This window comes from Mya arenaria, chromosome 17 (genome assembly GCF_026914265.1).
Source record: "Mya arenaria isolate MELC-2E11 chromosome 17, ASM2691426v1".
NCBI lineage: Eukaryota > Metazoa > Mollusca > Bivalvia > Myida > Myidae > Mya > Mya arenaria.
This window is the reverse complement of record NC_069138.1, coordinates 3,665,772-3,688,061: the sequence shown is the minus strand read 5'-3', so window position 1 is coordinate 3,688,061 and position 22,290 is coordinate 3,665,772. Positions and strand designations below refer to the sequence as shown.

Below are 22,290 nucleotides of genomic sequence, written 5' to 3'. Positions count from 1 at the left end.
GATTTGAACTGATAACGGATGTGAAATGACTTTATTGCGTTCTTAATTAAAACTGGCATCGGATGTGAAATGGCTTTATCGCGATCTTTATTTGAACTGATAACGGATGTGAAATGGCTTTATCGCGATCTTTATTTGAACTGATAACGGATGTGAAATGGCTTTATCGCGATCGTTATTTGAACTGATAACGGATGTGAAATGGCTTTATTGCGATCGTTATTTGAACTGATAACGGATGTGAAATGGCTTTATCGTGATCTTTATTTGAACTGATAACGGATGTGAAATGGCTTTATCGCGTTCTTTATTTGAACTGACATCGGATGTGAAATGGCTTTATCGCTTTCATTATTTGAACTGACATCGGATGTAAAATTGCTTTATCGCGTGCTCAATTATAACTGGCATTAGAAGTGAAGTGACTTTATCGCCATCTTATTTTGAACTGGCATCGGACGTAAAATGGCTTTATCCCGTTCTTAACTAAAGCTAACATCAAAATGCCTTTATCACGTTATATATTCCAGTTGACATCCGATGTGAGAGGCCTATTTCTCGTTCAATATGTGAATTAACATCATACGTAAGATTACCTATTAAGTTCAACCTTGGCTGGTTTAACTAACTGAAAACGGTACACTGTCTGAGGACTGACGACCGATTCCATTGCAAAATTGCCGCGCCTTATATAATGATTGTTGGTGCAGGCGTTGCTGGCAAAATGATAATAAACACATACGATTTAGGTACAGATATGGAAAGATTAACCTTTATACATAAAAACATATTAAAAGCTACGTGGCCACAAAGTCCAACTTTTAAAAAGTGCCACTCTTCGCTAATACAACTTAATTTGTACATACATTATGTGTTGTTATTTTTTTTATCATTTTTTGACATTAAAGTAAATTGAGTTAAACATAATAATGTATAGTCATATTTCTTCTTCTTTTATTCTGGTCAAATTGTATTGTGTGCATTTAGATGTTGTATATCACTATACTTAATTATATGCATAATTTACTAGTTAAAAGTTAAATAATGTACAACTCATGTAAAACTCAATGCCGGAAATCAATATTAAGTATCTTTTTGGCTGCGTTGTTGTTGGGAAATAGTTCCAGTCGTAATATGTAGCATGCCAAGGCCACACCATGCCGGCTCAACCAGTATTATGATATACTATTTGACTGCGCTGTTGTGGTAAGAATGTTTCAAATATTCTCTATAGCATGCCAGGGCTATACGCCATATGGCTCCGTTGTTGTCGGGAAATTGTTTCAAATATTCTCTGTAACATGCCAAGGCTTTATGCCAGCTTGATGCGTTGTTGTCGGGAAATTGTTTCAAATATTCTCTGTAACATGCCAAGGCTATGTGCCAGCTTGCTGCGTTGTTGTCGGGAAATTGTTTCAAATATTCTCTGTAACATGCCAAGGCTATGTGCCAGCTTGATGCGTTGTTGTCGGGAATTGTTTCAAATATTCTCTGAAACATGCCAAGGCTATGTGCCAGCTTGATGCGTTGTTGTAAGGAAAGAGCTTGATGGATTTTCTGTAGCATGCCCATGCCAAATTATACAGGTTCTCTAGTTCAAAGCAATTGCCGAGTACATGAAGGGCTGTCTCTATATGACCACGCCATCTACTCTCTACAAAAACATAAGAATATAATTTGCTTAGAGCTTCCAGTCTTCTTTCTTCTTCTCCCAGTTGTCTGAATGTGAGGTACTGCAGGTAGAACATGAATGGTTTAGAGTCAATGACAACAAGGTCCATCCATCTATCTGATCCTGGATGTCTGTGGTGGAAATCTTCAGGACTGATCGTTCTATGCATCTCGTATACTAGGAGCCCAGGTATACAACATATTTCTAAAGAAGTAAAAACAACGCTGCATGCAACATGCCGTTTTATCACTTCCAAAAAAGGTAATGCATACACTGTTTGTAGAAACCTCTCAGTTTCAACATGATCCGACCGATAACACGGACTCCACTGAGACACATCGGCATGCAGCAGAACCTCGGTGTAGGTCAAAATTAATGCCGCCCTCTCATACTGACCACTGCAGTACATCGTAGATGCCAACTTCAATCTACTGGAGGTGAGATCTGAGTCCAAGGAGGCCTCATACAGGCGGTAAACGTCTGGTGGTATTGGATTGTTCAGGCGAAGACACGTTGATGCTGTCACGGAGGCAAGATCTTGGTATAGAAACTTCTGTGCATGCTGTAATTCTGCCCATAAATCGGATTCAAAAATAGTCTCCTGAACTTTTATGATAATTCCATTTGTTTCATAAATATCATTCCTTTTATACGTGGATATCCAATAAAAATTGAATATATTGTTTAAAGTCGTACCAAAGTAGTACCTCACTGTAGCTAATGTGTTTTCATATCTTGTACTGAATACTCTGCATCTGTCACCCATCCTGTCCCCTATCTGGTCCATTTCTATCTGGAGGACGTAGTCCATGATGTTGTCTATCATGTCAGACAGAACCGCTGACAGTTTAGGAAAATCCCATGTTCGCAGTTTTCCTACAAACAAGTCCACTCCCGAGATCGTGTAATGTGGACAGTGCCGACGGTTGAACCATCGTTGAAGAGTTTTCAGGCAGTATATAACACACTGCAACAGGTTACGTTTCTGCCAGATCTCTGGAGGATATGTCTCAAGGGTGAACAAAAGAGCGGTTTTGAAATGAAACGTGCTCAGTCTATCACCTACTAACGGTTTGAAAAAAGACTTTCGTAATATCTTTAGAAATGTATAAACCTGTATTTTCAAAATGTTGAGATCAAACATGAGTAATCTTTCAATAAGTGACGTAGAGAACCTCCATTCCAGTTGTGACTGATCACTCTCGGCGTGTCCTTGTGGGACGAGGAATGTGTCACACTCATGTGCCTTTGCGAGTATTTCAGGTCTCGGCCAATGACCAGGCTTGGGTCTTGTGAATAGGAAATTGCATTCGAACAACAGTCCACTGTATCTAAACGCGTCTATCAAGTCTAAATCTTTTTTATAACTTCTTGATGGCCCTTGTTTCCTAAAAAAAGAGCCATAATTTTTCTTTAAAATATTATCCACCCAAGTGTTTTTCAGTAGCACCATGCCGTCCATTGTCTCCTCTATATCCAATTCTTCTGGCACACTGTCCTGTGTGAGGGGCAAAGGACGGTAAGAATCCACCATCTGCAGACAGCAGTGCTGGGGCGGAGAATAATCGTGTTTTATCACCAGAAGACAGAACTGTCCTGGCTCCCATTCTGACCAATCTTTTATAACACTGAAACTGTTAAAACATCGTAGCATATCTGTGTCTGATTTCATGTCTATAGTCGTTGTTCCTTCCGATTGACTACCGAAGACAAACGCGTTAACCTCTGTATTATCTGTTATTGATTCCTTTACAGTTGTAAACTTCTCAATAAACAGGAATGTTCCCCGCTTCCGATCCACCATTTGTCTGGTGACGCCGATATCCCTCAGAACTCTGGAAAGTTTCAGGGACATCACATGCTGACCTTCTGGGTCACGGTCCATAGTCTAAAAATATGCGAATAATGCTGTCATTTTTTTGTGTTTTATAAAGATTTATAAGATGGTTTGGAATTTCTTTTTTATTGATATTGTTTTTTTGATTTCAGTTTCATATTAAAGTCTAAATATTACAACAAAAGTGCATAGACAAACGTATGAGCAACAGTTTTCTTCACTAATGAACTCATTTTAGCGGGATTAACTTTTAATTTTTGATCCTGTGTACCTGTGTAAGCAACCTACCTTGTTCGGCTAATAGGAATGTACCCGTATTGTACCTGTGTTAACAACTAACCATGTTCGGCTGCTGGAATTGTCCCCGTATTGTACATGTGTTAGTAACTAACCATTTTCGGCTGCTGGAATTGTCCCCGTATTGTACATGTGTTAGTAACTAACCATTTTCGGCTACTGGAATTGTCCCTGTATTGTACCTGTGTTAGTAACTAACCATTTTCGGCTACTGGAATTGTCCCCGTATTGTACCTGTGTTAGTAACTAACCATGTTCGGCTACTGGAATTGTCCCCGTATTGTACCTGTGTTCGCAACTGACCATATTCGGCTACTGGAATTGTCCCCGTGTTGTACCTGTGTTCGCAACTAACCATGTTCGGCTACTGGGATTGTCCCCGTATTGTACCTGTGTTAGTAACTAACCATGTTCGGCTACTGGAATTGTCCCCGTATTGTACCTGTGTTAGCAACTTACCATGTTCGGCTACTGAAATTGTCCCCGTATTGTACCTGTGTTAGTAACTAACCATGTTCGGCTACTGGAATTGTCCCCGTATTGTACCTGTGTTAGTAACTAACCATGTTCGGCTACTGGAATTGTCCCCGTATTGTACCTGTGTTAGTAACTTACCATGTTCGGCTACTGGAATTGTCCCCGTATTGTACCTGTGTTAGCAACTTACCATGTTCGGCTACTGGGATTGTCCCCGTATTGTACCTGTGTTAGCAACTTACCATGTTCGGCTACTGGGATTGTCCCCGTATTGTACCTGTGTTAGCAACTTACCATGTTCGGCTACTGGAATTGTACCCGTATTGTACCTGTGTTAGCAACTTACCATGTTCGGCTACTGGGATTGTCCCCGTATTGTACCTGTGTTAGTAACTTACCATGTTCGGCTACTGGGATTGTCCCCGTATTGTACCTGTGTTAGCAACTTACCATGTTCGGCTACTAGAATTGTCCCCGTATTATATCTATGTTAGCGACTAACCATGTTCGGCTACTGAAATTGTCCCCGTATTGTACCTGTGTTAGCAACTTACCATGTTTGGCTACTGGAATTGTCCCCGTATTGTACCTGTGTTAGCAACTTACCATGTTCGGCTACTGGAATTGTCCCCGTATTGTACCTGTGTTCGCAACTAACCATGTTCGGCTACTGGAATTGTCCCCGTATTGTACCTGTGTTAGCAACTTACCATGTTCGGCTACTGGAATTGTCCCCGTATTGTACCTGTGTTAACAACTCACCATGTTCGGCTACTGGAATTGTCCCCGTATTGTACATGTGTTAGCATCTAACCATGTTCGGCTGCTGGAATTGTCCCCGTATTGTACCTGTGTTAGCAACTAACCATGTTCGGCTACTGGAATTGTCCCCGTATTGTACCTGTGTTAGCAACTTACCATGTTCGGCTACTGAAATTGTCCCCGTATTGTACCTGTATTAGTAACTAACCATGTTCGGCTACTGGAATTGTCCCCGTATTGTACCTGTGTTAGTAACTAACCATGTTCGGCTACTGGAATTGTCCCCGTATTATACACGAGCTGACTACTTGTCATAACATATTTTACTATCAAGCAAAGTTGACTTTCAAACAAGAAATACAACACAAAAAACTCTGTTATTTTAAAACTAGTCCGATACAGGTCAATTTACACCATAATCTTAACAAACAGGACTACAATATGATGGCACGACAAAATCGTTTAAGTTCTAATCATTCGGAATAAGAAAGATTGGATATTTCTAATTTTACCTCGATCTTTTTAATTGGTTTCATATGAATCCATGACACTTAACGTACCATAAAGAAACTAAACTGAGACTACTCCGTTGGAATTTGTAAATATCTGTTTTAGGCTTGAAACGTCATGGAAAGATTCTATTGTTTTTCAATTTCCAGGTTAAATATTCCATACCGAAACTACATCTTCTTATTATCTCAATATCTAATATACAACTTGTTTCGTCATGGTTTGAAACGATTGGTTTTGTAACATCAAATAAGCATGCGTGTTAACTGTCAATTGATGGCTTAAATTTTGATATAATTTTTAAAAACCATATGAATTAGGTAAGTTGTAATATGACATTCATTTAATAAAGATAATTGTATGAGAAGTGGTTTTCACAAGACAGAGAGACTGTGACGGCTTTATACTAGGCCGAAATTAGGCCTGCCTTGACAGTGAACCCCACTACTCATTGTACTTTAGGCCACTCCAATTTAGGCCAAGAGTTTGTTAATACGACTTATTCATAAAACTACTGAGCGATCAATAAGCGAGTACTTGGATAAACACTGTGATACTTTGCCAGTGCTGCATTAATAAATATGACAGATTTCAAAATAGAAAAATGAAGGACTGCTTTTAATTGATTTAACCAAATTAGTCACAGTTTTTAAAAATAAAAACAGTAACAGTTGTTGTAGCAGTTGCCGGCGCTCTTTCCGCAGTAATTACTGTTTTGCTAACTCAAACACATTTTGAACAGAAAAAATGTATTATTGAAAGCCAAACACAGGATGTTTTAAACAACTTAATTCATACACATGGTAAATGTCAATCTTAAAAGATATTGACGATAAGAAAATACTTAATTCAATATAAGAACTTGAAAAACAAGCCAATTATGTTGTGCCGCTTGAAATATGTATAAAAGAATATAAACTTAATTGTTATGGATAACAAAAATAATACCTAAAATAATTTATAAGCCTTAACATTGATATATGTGTAGGCCGCTTTCTAGGGGGTCTAAAGGCATGCCACCCCCGTATCTCATTGTTGTAATGAAAGCAATAATTTCATTATGTTTTACCTTAAATTAAATTTGTATTCTTCCTAGCTAAAGATGACAGGGCGTTGAGAAAAGATGTTTTTGGTATTCCACTCAATATTACAACATGTTGATGTCAAAACCAAAGCTATATGTGTCTTTGCACAAACAATGCCATATATATTATGTCGCTTTCTACAGCACACTTGACTTTTCTGGATCATTAAAAAAACTATAGAGATTCAGTCATCTTTGTTACTCAAACACATTGAAGACGCGGTCAACATCTACGATCGTGCTCTTAAGGCTGTGGAATAGGACCAATTATGACAACCTGTCGCTTTTCATTGTCGTTCGCATAAAGTTATTTATTCTTTCATTATACTAAACGACCTATTACATGAGGCTGATTAAGTTGGCATGGTAAGAAGAACCTCGAATATTGTAAATATGCACGGATACAGGTCCTTGTTGGTCTGCTTGAGGGTCTCTTGTAGTCTTGATGGATTACGGCTGCGATGCACGATCTGACCTTCCATCGTGCAATTCCTGTTTTAAATGTGTCAAATGTTTCGTGTAGTTCAGGGGCATAAGCAGCATAAATTGATGGCAGCATGTCGTCCTGTAGGATGTCCAGTTTTGAAGGCAACACATTTTGTGCACTGTATCTGTCTTCATCTCTCAGGATACGTATTTCCATTTCTTGTACTGAATGATCAATAAAGACAGTGTGAAAGGTTTTTTGAAGTAGTCAGATGGTGTTTTGCTTTCTTTTTGTCGACCAACTCTTCTTGGTGTTGACTGTTGAAATGTCGAAGTATGAGCTTATATCCGTTGCTTTCATGCACAGTCCATTACAAACATTAGGATCAGCCCTCCAATCATTGCAACATTTCACAATGGCATTTGTTTCTTCAACAGCGTGTAGTTGAATATTGTCTTCCTTCTGTAGTTGATTTTTCAGTTTACGGTAGTATCCTATATATGTTGCGCATCTACAAGTGAGATAATGATTCAAAACGCAGAACAGAGGCAAAATCCTGGCCTACCTTCTCGTTTCCGTCTTCATTATGATGTTCAAGTGCGTGGACCACTACGGGGAACGTTTGGAACGTTTCGAGTGCGTCCACACGACTGTACCACCGTGCCTAAGCTTAGTGCGCCGGTTCATTTCCTTTTTCGTTGTCAAGTCTCTAGAAAGTCCTGGAACGCTGTAAGAGGTTTTGCTAATTCATTGAAAAAGAATCCAATGTCCTGTACTGTTGTTATCATAGTTCGGACGCAGGGAATGTTCGAACTACGGACCAACGCTAGATTTGTGCGACTTGCTATGCACATCATTTGCATGTGGTGAACGTTCACGCACGAGAGCCCGGATCCCACGATATATTCCAGACATGTTGTCGATACCGTCGTAACACTGAGCTTTGATATACAATATATGGACGTTGACTTCCTGCAAAAAAATATATTATATTTGCGCATAGTGCAGTCCCTTTGAAAGAAGTTATTCTCACAAGTTGCAACTCTCATCGACGAAACGTATACACATATACTGTTGCTCTTTGGCCATATCAAGTTAAGTCAAATAAATGTATTTATTTACAAATTAGGATTGTGTAAGGACAGCTTAAGCTCTAAAGAGATTTTACTACCGACATGGTGAAGAAGGGACTCATTCGACAATCTGCAATTAGTGTTTCTCTTATTTGCCTGGCACAAATATCAAGCAGATCGTTCTGGTTTTCAGGAGAATTCAATGCGTTTAATTTACCTCCAACTTTGTTTCGGACATGTATATCGTTCGTTCTCTAACGATATACGTCATTTAATGTGAATAAATGACATTTTCAATTCCTACCCTTGCCTGTCAATTACTCGAAACAAAAGAACTCAACTCTTACTTTTAAGAGAGTACTCATAAAAATGTATTTTGCATTTAACTGTGCTTTTGCAAAATGTTTAGATAAAAAAATATTATTTTGCGCATAAGCCTAAAGAATTGCGAAAAAGTTGTTATTTTCTTATAGAAAACCCGAATTCAAAATTAGAATACGTAGGACTTTGTTCGGCAATATTGGCACCAGCCTGTTTACAATTTCTAATGATAAAGCGACCGCACTTTTACCGAGCAGATTAACAAGTTAGAGGTACGGCGTCAAACTAAAGGTATGCACCTTTCGATAAATTATATACGGAACATTAATGTCGTGTGAAAATGTATTTTAGAGCAAGGAAATGATAGACTTGAAATACCCAGGGTTCCGATAAAATAAGGCGCATTTGTCGGAATTTCATAATTTTGCCCCATAACCCCCATAGCAATGACTTCAGTTTTTATTGCAGATTTATTTGGCGTTTTTATTGACTTATATAATATATATAGACTTATATAATTTTGTGAATTTATAATTGTGCTAGGGGGGGCCCATCTAAAATTTGTGACAACCATGGTGCATTCTGGGCGCTCTGAAGAGCTTTATTGATTACTGAAAAATGGGTTGTTTTAGGATCATGTAGTTAAGTAGGCATACTTCAACTTTAGCTAATTTGCTCGATTTTGTTTTCAGAATAATGTGTATACAGCCGCGTACTCGCGTACAGGCAGCTACACACCTGATCATGTAACGCTATTTTTGTCATGTGATAAACCCACCATAATTCGGATACTGCTATTATTTAACTTAAAACTGGCACCCCAAGAATTATAAAGATTAGCAGATTCTAAGACAAGAGTCAGTATACCTGCCTGCAAGTTCTTCATTTGCATTGTTTTAGCAGAATTGATGTAGGGTTAGTTATTTATGAACATATGCCTTTATGGCAGTATTTTGGAATCGTGTACAGTACTTTTGATGGCGCCTCCTGGGGGTGGGGGGTGGCGAGCTATTAGTGTTGGATAGGATGCATATTCTCGTTTACTATAGTGATGTTTATGTGCGTACCACATTAGATTCATCATAATCAAACCTCTGTTCATGAAAATGAAGTTGTTAATAAACGCGTTTAATTCAATTAATCAATTTTTTGTGTTGTCTCATGTTCTTTGCTGTCGCATGTTCTGCCTTGTCTCAAGTTCTGTCCTGTCTCACGTCCTATATTATCTCATATTCTATGTTGGCTCATGTTCTGAATTGCCTCATGTTCTGTGTTGTCGCATGTTCTATGTTGTCTCGTGTTCTGTGTTGCCTCATGTGCTGGGTTCTCGCATGTTCTATGTTGTATTGTGTTCTGTGTTGCCTCATGTTCTGTCTTGTTTGATGTTCTATGTTGTTTCGTGTTCTGTGTTGCCTCATATTCTGTGTTGCCTCATGTTCTGTCCCGTATCAGGTCCTGCATTGTCTCATGTGTTGTGTTTTCTCATGTTCTGTCTTGTTTGATGTTCTGTGTTGCCTCATGTTCTGTCAAGCCTCATGCCCTGTATTGTCTCATGTTATTTCTTGTCTCATGGCGTGTCTTGTCTCATGTTATGCCTTGTCTCATGTTATGCCTTGTCTCATGTTATGTCTTGTCTCATGGCGTGTCTTGTCTCATGTTAAGCCTTGTCTCATAATATTTCTTGTTCCAAGTTCTTTGTTGTCTCACGTTCTGTGTTGTCTCATGTTCTATTATGGTTCATGTTTTGTGTTTTCACAAGTTCTGTATTGTCTCATTTTAAATCTCATGCTCTACTTTGTCGCATGTTCTGTCTTACCTCATGTCATGTGTTGCTTCATGATATGTGTTTTCTAATGTTTTGTGTTGTCACATGTTCAGTATTGTCTCATGTTCTGTGTTTTTCAATGTTCTGTGTGGTTCCATGCTATGTGTCGTATCATGTGTTGTGTTGTCCCATGTTCTGTGTTATCTCATGTTCTTTGTTGTACCATGTTCTTTGTTGTACCATGTTCTGTGTTGTCCCATGTTCAGTGTTGTCCCATGTTCTGTGTTGTCCCATGTTCTGTGTTGTCTCATGTTTTTGTTGTACCATGTTTTGTGTTATCCCATGTTCTGTGTTGTCTTATGTTCAGTGTTGTCCCATGTTCTGTGTTGTCTGATGTTCTGTGTTGTCCCATGTTATGTGTTGCTCATGCTCTGTATTGTCTCATGTCCTTTATTGGCTCATTTTCTGTGCTGTTTCATGTTATTATTTTTCGCATGTCCTGTCTACCGCATGTCATTTCTTGTCGCATGTCCTGAATTGTCGCATGTTCTGTGTTGTCTCATGTTCTGTGTTGTCTCATGTTCCTAGTTGTTCCATGTTCTGTGTTGTCCAGTTTTGTGTTGTCTCGTGATCTTTGTTTGTTTGATTCATGTTGTATCATGTCTCATGTTCAGTTTGTCCCTAGAATTGATCGCAACAAATAGCCGAATCACGCCCTGGTTAGGATAACTTCATGTACTAACAATCTTTTGTCTGTATCTGTATCCAATCAGAGAGCTTATTTGTATCAAAGTACAGCTTGTCTGATGCTATATTTTGTCTAATGCCCTACACATATCTCATTGACATGTTTTACCTGCTCTACCTTGTCTCATGTCCTCTCTTGCCTCATGTAAGGTATTGTGTATGTTCTTTCTTGTCTCATGTTTATTCTGTCTTATGTCCTACATTGTCTGTATATCCATCATTGTATCATGTCCTACCTTGTCACATGTCATATCTTTTATAATGCTTTATTTTGTCCCATATTATTGTCTCATGTCCACTCTTGTCTCATGCTATACATTATCTTTTGTTCTACTTTGTATCCATACTATCTTGTCTCAAGTGTTACCTCGTCTCATGTCCTTCCTTGTCCAAAGTCCGACAATATCTCATGTCCTACCTTGTCTCCTGTCCTACGTTGTCTCATGTCCTACCTTGTACCATGTTATACCTTGTCTTATTTCCCACCATGTCTCATGTCCTACCTCGACTTATGTCCTACATTGTCTCATATCCTACCATGTATGATATCCTACCTTGTCTCATGTCATACCTTGTCTCCTGTCCTACGTTGTCTTATGTTCCTACCTTGTATCATGTCATAACTTGTCTCATGTCCTACCTTGTCTCATGTTCTACCTTGTCCCATGTCCTCTCTTGTCCCATGTCCTACCTTGTATCATGTCCTACATTGTTTCATGTCCGACCATGTCCCATGTCCAACCTTGAAATATTTAGTACCTTGTTTCGACAATCTGCAATCAGTATTTATCTTATTTGGCTTGCTCAAATATCAATCAGATCGTTCTTGTTTTCAGGAGAAATGTATTTTGCATTTTACTGTGCGTTTGCAAAATGTTCAAATAAAACAATATTATTTTGCGCAAAAGCCTAAAGAATTGCGAAAAAGTTGTTATTTTTTTTTAGAAAACCCGAAGTCAAAATTAGGATACGTAGGACTTTGTTTGGCAATATTGGCACCAGGCTGTTAACAATTTCTTATGATAAAGCGCCCGCACTTTTAACGAGCCGATAAAGATGTTAAAGGTACGGTGTCAAAGCGCAGACTAAAGGTATGCACCTTTCGATAAATTATATACGGAACATTAATGTCGTGAGAAAATGTATTTTAGAGCAAGAAAATGATAGACTTGAAATACCCTGGGTTCCGATAAAATAAGGCGCATTTGTCGGAATTTCATATTTTTGGCTCAGAACCCCCATGGCAATGACTTCAGTTTTATTGCAGATTTATTTGGCATTTATTTTTTAGATTTTCTAAAAATGTGTTGGCCGCGGCATGACTTATATAATTTTGTGAATTTATGATTGTGCTAGGTGGGCCCCCTCGAAAATTTGTGACAACGATGGTGCATTCTGGGCGCTCTGAAGTGTTTTATTGATTAATGCAAAATGGGTTGTTTTAGGATCATGTAGTTAAGAAGGCACACTTCAACTTTTCTAATTTGCTCGATTTTTTTTTCAGAATAATGTGTATACAGCCGCGTACTCGCGTACAGGCAGCTACACACCTGATCATGTAACGCTATTTTTGTCATGTGATAAACCCACCATAGTTCGGATACTGTTAGTATTTAACTTAAAACTGGCACCCCAAGAATTATAAAGATTAGCAGATTCCAAGACAAGAGTCAGTAAACCTGCCTGCAAGTTCTTCGTTTGCATTGGTTTAGCAGAATTGATGAAGGATTAGTTATCTATGAACATATGCCTTTATGGCAGTATTTTGGAATCGTGTACAGTACTTTTGTTGGCGCCTCCTGGGGGGGGGAGCTGTTAGTGTTGAATAGGAAGTATATTCTCGTTTACTATTGTGATGATAACAAAGTCTTTGATGTTGTCTATCATGTATGACAGAAGCGATGACAGGAAAGGAAACTTCCATCTGTTCAGGTTTCCCACAAGCAGGTCCACTCCCGAGATCGTATAATGTGGACAGGAACGAGGTTTGGGCCATTGGTAAAGAGTTTTCAGGCAGTATATAACACACTGCATCAGGTTATGTTCCTGCCAGATCTTTGGAGGATATGAATGAACAGTGAACAATAGATCTGTTTTGAAATGAAACGTGCTTAGTCGTCCGTAAGATCTTAAGAAATGTATAAACCTGTATTTGCAAAATATTAACATCAAACATGATAGTATTTCTATCAGTGACGTAGAGAATCTCTATTCGGGTTTTGACTGATCACTCTTGGGTCATGTCCTTGTTGAACGAGGAATACTTTACACTCACTTGCCTTCGCGAGTAATTCAGGTCTCGGCCAGTGACCAGGCTTTGGTCTTGTAAATAGGAATCTGCATTCCAGCAGCAGTCCGCTGTATCTAAAAGCGTTAATTAAATCGATAGTGTTGTTATCATTTCTTAATGGCCCTTGTTTCCTAAACAAATGACCGAAGAATTTATTCATTTCAAAATCCACCCAAGTGTTTTTCATGAGCAAACTGCCATCCATTGTCTCTTCGAAATCCAATTCTGCTGGCGATTGCCCCGTGTTAGAGGCATTGGACAGTGAAGTTTTAATATCTGCAGACAGCAGTGCTGGGGCGGTGAACGTTCTTTCTTTATAACCAGAAGACACATATCCACTGGCTTCCAGTCTGCCCAGTCCATTATTTATCACACTGAATGCGTTTCCGCACCGAAGCATATTTTTATCTTAATTCATGCTTGACGTTGTTGTCCCTTCCGTCTGGCTACCAAAGATAAACAGGTTGAATATTTCATTATGAATGTTAGAACGAGTTTTAGTAATCATCTTCTCGTCCACCATAGGGAATGCCCTCCTCCTCCGTGTGACCATCTGTCTGGTGACGCCGATGTCCCTCAGAACATTGTTCAATCTCAAGGACATCACATGCTGGCCCTTCTGGGTCACTGTCCTTAGTCTGACTATTTTCGAAAGCTGACCGTACATAAATCAGTTGACTACAGTCGTATCAAATAATTTATAATATAGATGATAGCATTACAACTTTTTTGGTCGACTTAAGAACAGACACTCTCACTCACACTCCAACCACATTCACGTAAGGGACACTCAAATGTTCACTTGGATGGGATAAGGGGAGTGACACTTAAGTGGTCTTTTCGTATTCACGCGCATTGCTAACACTCCACTGTATCAATTGACCCAATAAAGTACAAATGCATGTATGTTTTCATGGTCATATCGGATAATTTGTTTCATCATTGGGCTGATAACAGTATACCTCGTAAACATATTTTTTGTACCTAATCGTAAAAAAATGTTGACAATGTAACGACACTATTTAAAAAAAAATGAAATTAACATTTTAAAAGAAAATTGAAAATTTAACAAATAAATGGAGGAGAGAAACTGAATCATTATGCATATAAAAGCGTTTTTAATGTCGTTGTTGTTGGTGTGTTTTTTTAGCGGTCTAGCCGTTTTTCATTGAAACGCAAAATTTAAATATGTTTTGTATTAATTCTTAGTTTTGAAGTCTGCAGAAAGTGGAATTTTGGGTTTGAAAAGAAACAAGTTGAAAAAACATAATGAAAACTAGCACATGGATAGCATGACGGAATGGACTTACTTCGTAGGAGGAAATTACAACACGGCATGAAAAAACAACTCAAGAAGTTTGGGGGGAAATGGATAAAAAATAGATAAGACAAATAAATAATAACAATAATAATAATAATAATAATAATAATAATAATAATAATAATAATAATAATAATAATAATAATAATAATAATAATAATAATAATAATAATAATTACATTAACAATAATAATAATAATAATAAAAATAATAATAATATTTTATTTTATAGATAATGATAATGATAAGAAAAAAAGTATGAAAAAGGTTATAGTAAAATGATAACAACAACAGCACCACCAATTATTTAAACTAAAACTTTTTTTATATTTATGTTAGTCGAATTGTGTTCCCGAGGGTGAATTGTTACACTATCGTTGATGCTCAACAATATCAGGCAAACTCTGACAAGAACTATATTGAACCCAAAGCTCTGCTTGCACTGCGGAATTCACTGTTTGCTCTATTTTTAGCCGTTTAAAGCGTAAAATATACTTTTTCAAGATACTATGCCAACACATTTCACAACAACAACCACAATGTCTTCTACCACACTAATACCCGTACAACAACAACAGCAACATCATCAACAACAACAACAAATTATAACAGCTATCTCTACAGAAGCCGTCATTAAGCCTCCAGGTCGAAAACAACAACACTAACAGCAACAAAACGACAGCTACCTCAATATAATCAACGACTCATTATTACACATTTCAGATTATATAAGCATACATAAATATATTTTAAATACTGACAATAGCGATCTGTGACAAATGTGACTAAGTTGTAAAAATTACAACTTTTTACAAATAAAACAATTTTTGACCAGTGAGGAATGTTATTGCATGGTACATAAAACTGGCCTCCATCATATTTTCCCAGGAGCTGTGACATAGATGTTCTAGCTGTGAAGAATAAGATCTTATTCTTCCTAGGTGCGAAGAATATTATCCGGGAAAATGGAAAAAGTTCGGATCGCAAATCATCGCATAACAATATTCATAAAACATATAAATTGTTTATCTTGTTATTGGTTGTGTCATCAGGTACCATTAAACTTAAATCAATATTTTAAAAGTGTTTATTTATTATATGTTCAATAAATTGTTGTCATTAGTGTTTCGAGTAAACGTTTAAACTCGATTTGAAGTGAATTATTTATTCCTGCGTTATTATGACGTAATTTAATTAACTGCATCCGGTTACGGTCGGGTCGTTCTATTTACAGAATGTGAGGGCATTGTTATTTGTTACGTCTTCTTCAATGAAATGAAATATTTTTGTTTTCTATTCTTAAATGAAATAATGAATTATTGGTGTAAATATTAGTAATTAATAGCGGGATTTATGTCATTATTGAGATTATGAACGCAGTTGGGCTGGTTAATGTACGCTTGGAGTCTTTTGGACTCATTTCAATTTAGCCAACCAAACTGCGTTTATATCCGGATAGTGACATCACTCCTTTATTTATTCCTTAAAAAGTCATTGTTATTAACATGTATGCTTGTAATTAACCTTTACAAAGCACAAACTTGTTTAATTTCAATTCTTATCTTGACGCGTCAATAATGACTTGATAATATATTTTTATTAAACGCAGTTTTGACTTTCTTGTAATGAATTTTTATTGTCAATTCAAATAAAGAATCTTAATGAATATTGTCTTTAGATATAAGACGATATTCATTAAGAGTCTTTATTTTTTAATTGACAATAAGAAATCATTACAAATAAGTCAAAACATAAAAGGCTTATGTATACGTATACCACGTTTTCATCACACACAATTGATTATTTCTCTTATCGAGCATCAACAAAAGAGGACTAGCCGACTAAGTTGTGTTCATTTGTTTCTATTTAGGACATGCAATTAACGGGCTGAATAAAGCCTCTCGTAAGGTGCTTACTATCCAAACTGCCAACTAACAATAATTGTCGACAAAAGTGTTAACTTTGTTTGGTATATTCCAGTTTTAAAACAATGACATTTAAAGTTCAAAAGCTTCATTTCATTGTTGAATATTTTTACATTGCTTAGAGTATAGTTTTTACATGGTCCTTTTGATAAGTTGCCCGACACAGAGGAAACGGGTGTTTCTATTTTATTTCAAATTTCTGTTTTCCCATACAACAAGTCATAACTAGCGCAACAATAATAAACGACAAGGACTTAGCTCAAGTTAATATATTTTTCTTTATAACCGTTTTAAATATAACAAGTTTAAACTAAAAAGAATACATTTTTCTGGTTCACTTCAATAGAAGAGCAAGATAGTGATTTGTATCGGCTACAGCTGAAGCTCGTGAGTGATTTATATCGGCTTACAGCTGTAGCTCGTGAGTGATTTGTATCGGCTTACATCTGATGCTCGTGAGTGATTTGTATCGGCTTACAGATGAAATTCGTGAGTGATTTGTATCGGCTTACATCTGATGCTCGTGAGTGATTTGTATGGGCTTACAGATGAAGTTTGTGAGTGATTTGTATCGGCTTACAGATGAAGCTCGTGATTGATTTGTGTCAGCTAAGAGCTGAAGATTGGCAGTCATTTGTATTGGCTTACAGATGGAGATTGAGCGATTTGTATCAGCTAAAAGCTGGAGATCGACAGAGATATGTTTCAGCTAACAGCCGGAGATCGAGAGGTCCTATTGATAAGTTGCCAGACACAGAGGAAACGGGTTGGAGACCTGCTGCAAGCGAAAAAGCGTTTCTATTTTAATTCAAATTTACAATTTACAATTTACATCTGATGCTCGTGAGTGATTTGTATGGGCTAACAGATGAAGGTCGTGAGTGATTTGTATCGGCTTACAGCTGGAGCTCGTGAGTGATTTGTATCGGCTTACAGATGAAGCTCGTGATTGATTTGTGTCAGCTACAAGCTGAAGATTGGCAGTCACTTGTATTGGCTTACAGCTGGAGAGTGAGCGATTTGTATCAGCTAAGAGCAAGAGATCGACAGTGATTTGTTTCAGCTAACAGCCGGAGATCGAGAATGATTAGTGTCGGAATAGAGCTTGTGTGTGATTAGTATCGGCTTACAGCTAAGGACTTATCAGCATTGCCTTACAGCTTGAGAGAAATACGTATCGGCTTACGACTCGAGAGTGATTCCTATCGTCTTAAAGCTCGAGAATGATATCAATCGGCCTACAGGTCAAAAGTTATTTCGATAGGCCTACAACTGCAGCTCGAGTCTGATTTGTATCATCTTACAGCACGTGAATGATTAAGTATTTTGGCAATAGACTTGTTCGTTTAACTCCAGGGTTAGGGTTAGGATTAGCGTTAGGTAAGGTCTAACCCTTCGATACAAGACATCAATATGGAAGCTAGTCGTGTTCCATAGGAAATTAAAATTACTTGCGATGTTACATGTTGTTTCTTTATGAGGTCGTATTTGTCTGCTTGTGTGAGATTATCCGAAAGAGAGTCATTATATCCTTAACGCAACCGATTAAATGTCATGAATAAATATATGTGACAGTCCAGATCACGGACGAGTTTGAAAAATCTTATGAGGAAGATACCCTGCCAAATATTTTGACTGGCGGATTAAATATATTCACGTCACGAGCAGATACTCGAATGTTTGACGGCCGCTAAGCAATAAAGTTGAGACATACTATAAGATTTGAATGCTGTTTTAAAGTTTGAAATCTAAACATATTTATTTACAAAGATTGTAAAACAATGTATTACAATATTATATGAATCACTCTCATTGGCACGATTTCACGTGAGAGTGTGGTCTTGTGTTGTGGGGGAAACCGAAACACCCGGTAAAAACTCTCTTGTCCGGCTTGGTGACCACAAAAACCAAATTCACATGCACATGCATGCTATTTTGAAAAACAAAGAAAAAATAATGCGAATGGAAAACCCAGCAACATAAAACCTAAAAGTAAATAAATTTACGAAATACCAGCAAAACATTTTTTTATTTCAATTGTTAAATCTATTGCATTTACAGACGAGTTGGTTTGGCTCTAAGTTTGCTTTATTAATGCCAAAATGTTATATATATTGTAATGCGCTGAATAACAGCAGCGAACTGGTCTGATGACTCTGAATCGGCCTCGAAGTAGGCAATATGTGGTATATTTCGCATTAAGTAGTCTTAATGTAAGCTGCACATGAGTATGTTTTGCTCTGAGTTGGCGGTTTAATATTTCTTCCAAATCACTGAATAGGCTTAATTGTAGATACCCAATGGCTCTTTCGGATCAGATAACTTATATGGTTGGCATAATCTAAGGACTGAGTTGGGTCATTTACGGTCGTACATGGCTCTGAAAGGGCCTCACTGTATTCAATGGAAAACCTTTAGCCTTAAATGTAAGCGGACGATGTTGAAATAAATCACATCCTTTCTGTTCGAGGTTATTAATAATAAAAATGCAAAGCATTTTTGTTCTTGTTGGTTGAAATACAATTCAAAACCTTCAAAGTTGTAAAAAATAGCAAAACTGCATGTCCTGTACCATTATAATATTTATTTCAACATAATTTGACATAAAATGTACACACTACATGCATTAGGTGTTTTTCCTTTGAACCGTGTTTAAGATGAAAATTCCTTTTAGAATAGCATTAAAAGTATTTTATTTGATAGTTCTTTGAACCAAATCACACGCCATTTATTTCAAGGTTTTTGAAATAAATTAAATTTTCTGTTAAAAACTGCAAAACAGACTGTTATTTTAAAGCAATTCATTGGAAAGTTAAGTAGCATGCAAGTAAAAGCCATCTAGATTTAAAGATTGTTTTAAATAAATTTCCTATTCTAGACGAAGCCCGTTGTTAAAATCAAAAGGATAGGGCCTTTCAAACACTAAACGAGTGACACATGCATATTTAATGAGATAAGCTGTAATTTATTCTGAATTTAAAAAGCGTGAATACATTTTAAACTGCATTAAACATGATGAAATATTTACAGCACGTTTAAGCCCATGACTATGCATGCCATGTTCCGTTCATTTCTAGTTTGTTTGCTGATAACATACTGTATGCTGATTCATTTCTATTTATAACTGCCAATGTCAAAACATTGAAATCAACTGTTAGCATTGTGCAAAAATAGTTCCGTTTGACCTCAAAATGCAATCAAATGCATGCGTGCATATGCGTTTGCATTCTAATTGGCGGATTAAACATATTCATGTCACGAACAGATACTAGAACGTTTGAAGCCCAACTGTTCATGCGGTCTGCTAAGCAGTTCAGTTGAGACATATCAAATATGTTTTGCATGTTGATTTGAACTTTAAAGTTAAATATATATTTGTTTTAAAACGATTGTGAAACAAGTTACAACATCATATGAATAACCCTCGATGGCAGTATTTCACCCGAGGGTGTGGTCTTGTGTTGTGGAGGAAACCACACCTGTCCGGCTTGGTTTCCACAGAAACCAAACTCATATGCATAGCATGCTGTTTTGAAAACTAAGAAAGATAAGACGAATGAAAAATTAACCAGAAGCCATACACGAGCGTTTCAGCGCGAGTGTAATATATTAATATCGAATGTAGTGGGTGACGTTACTGTTTTGTATTTCGTTGACTAGGTTCATGCGGTATTGGTAAATAACGCTGTGAATAAACCGTATGCGAGGTAATACTGAACGATATAGCTCGACATTCTTATAATCGTTCCGATTAACAAAACAATGTCAAAAACAGCTATGTACAGCTATGTAATTCTCAATCTTAAAGAAATACTACTTAAACGACAAACAGAGAAATGCATTTTAAGCCCCAACTTAGAAAGTTTGTGGATACCGCGTTAATATTAACCAAGATGCATTTAAAAGGACAAGCATGAGTGTAAAAACAACACCCAGAAAATACACTATGTTGTCAGATAACTAACACCTCACAAACATCTGAATATCGTCCTTGGTCAATATTGATGTAACCGTCTTAGTTTTAAAGCATGCTTAAAGATAATTTTTTCTTACCTTATAGACAATGTGAATGCGTCACACCAGAACATACACAAGAGCTGTGGCGTAATAATGCAAACCGATTTTGATCGAAAGCAATTGATTTGATTAAAACAGTGTGCTAACTATATCTTTTTAGAATAAATAACTTACTGCTTAACTATAACTTCCCCTCCTTTCGCTCCCGCATCACCAGCCGTACTGACTGATAACAGAGTTTATCTCGCAAAAAATCTATTTATAGAGCAACGTGTTGCATGCAGTTTTAAGCCAGAGTTTTACTACAATAAAGACTGATAATAAACATATTTTCCTCCTCCGGTTTTACATCACAAGCCTTACTGACTGATAACAGAATTTATCTTACAATTACTCTATATATAGAGTAAGTGTTACTTAACGTAGATTTATGAAAAATAATTTTCTTAACTCAAATATACAATAGGTTTAACTCATTTGAGACAAGTGACCAAAATAAAACAAAACATAATAAAAAAAGTATGATTTGTGTACAAGATAACATAATATTAGCCTTTAGAAATGTTTTGTTTTGTAGTAGTAGCAGTCGTATACGTAGTAGTAGAAGAAGTAATATTAGTAGTAGTAGTAGTAGTAGTAGTAGTTGTAGTAGTCGTAGTAGTAGTCGTAGTAGTAATTAGTAGTAGTAGTCGTAGTAGTCGTAGTAATTAGAAGTAGTAGTAGTAGTAGTAGTAGTAGTAGTAGTAGTAGTAGTAGTAGTAGTGGTGGTGGTGGTGGTGGTGGTGGTGGTGGTGGTGGTGGTGGTGGTGGTGGTGGTGGTGGTGGTGGTGGTGGTGGTGGTAGTAGTAGTAGTAGTAGTAGTAGTAGTAGTAGTAGTAGTAGTAGTAGTAGTAGTAGTAGTAGTAGTAGTAGTAGTAGTAGTAGTAGTAGTAGTAGTAGTAGTAGTAGTAGTAGTAGTAGTAGTAGTAGTAGTAGTAGTAGCAGAAGTAGAAGTAGTAGTTGTGGCAGAAGTAGAAGTAGCTGCAGTATCAGTAATAGACCAATATAATTCAACTGTGTCCATGTGGAGTTGAACATCATGCTAGGTTTAGTATCAGATTTCAATGAAAATCAGTCTCTGAAACAAACCTTGAATGATATTTGACTTACAAAATAAGTTTATGTAAATGTGTATAATATTTTACGTATATAAACATTTAAACACACAATTACACACGGATATGAATGGGGAAAGTTTAGTGAAACTAGAAAACTCTTTAAGTTCTGGTTTTGACCTCATTGATACATAATTCTATCAATAAGATACTACAGCCGGATCTCTCCCCTCCTCTTGCGCTGATCTAGCTGCGAAATTAGCTAAATGGAGACGAAATATACCAAGTAGCATTGTGTGTTAGATTGAAGAGCATTTATTCTATATCTACATCCATTAATATATACCTTTGATTTTGCCAACGCATATTGACGTTCATACTGCAACTTCTTGGTAAGCTGTCATTTTCCTCTGTTTTGCTATGTATATGTGTTTAAATTCAAAACTTATCCATCCCTGCATTAGTTAATCATATACTTATGAACATTCTAATGATTCTTACTTACTTCCATACAGTGCTGTTACGGATATTTGGTTTGACTATGAACATTTGTAAATGATTTGTTGTACTATCTTTGTTAACTGAAAGAGTATTTTCTATATAACAGTTCTGCTCTCTTAAAAGTTGATGGGCATAATAGAATAACATACTAGTATAAATGTACATATCGA

General features: G+C 36.9%; 1 protein-coding gene across 1 annotated transcript; it reads right to left on the bottom strand.

Moving 5' to 3' along the window:
- Window positions 1-1,341: 1,341 nt before the first annotated feature.
- Window positions 1,342-20,734, bottom strand: LOC128223997 (uncharacterized). Its single transcript, XM_052933561.1, has 2 exons — window positions 20,700-20,734; window positions 1,342-3,560 (listed from the first exon to the last, which is right to left on the bottom strand). The coding sequence occupies exon 2, from the start codon at window positions 3,555-3,557 to the stop codon at window positions 1,443-1,445; it is 2,115 nt and encodes a 704-aa protein (XP_052789521.1). The 5' UTR covers window positions 3,558-3,560; window positions 20,700-20,734; the 3' UTR covers window positions 1,342-1,442.
- Between the last annotated feature and the right edge of the window lie 1,556 nt (window positions 20,735-22,290).

Bases quoted from the DNA above. Each gene is read 5' to 3' on its own strand.
- LOC128223997 (XM_052933561.1), bottom strand. From the start codon at position 3,557: ATGGACCGTGACCCAGAAGGTCAGCATGTGATGTCCCTGAAACTTTCC.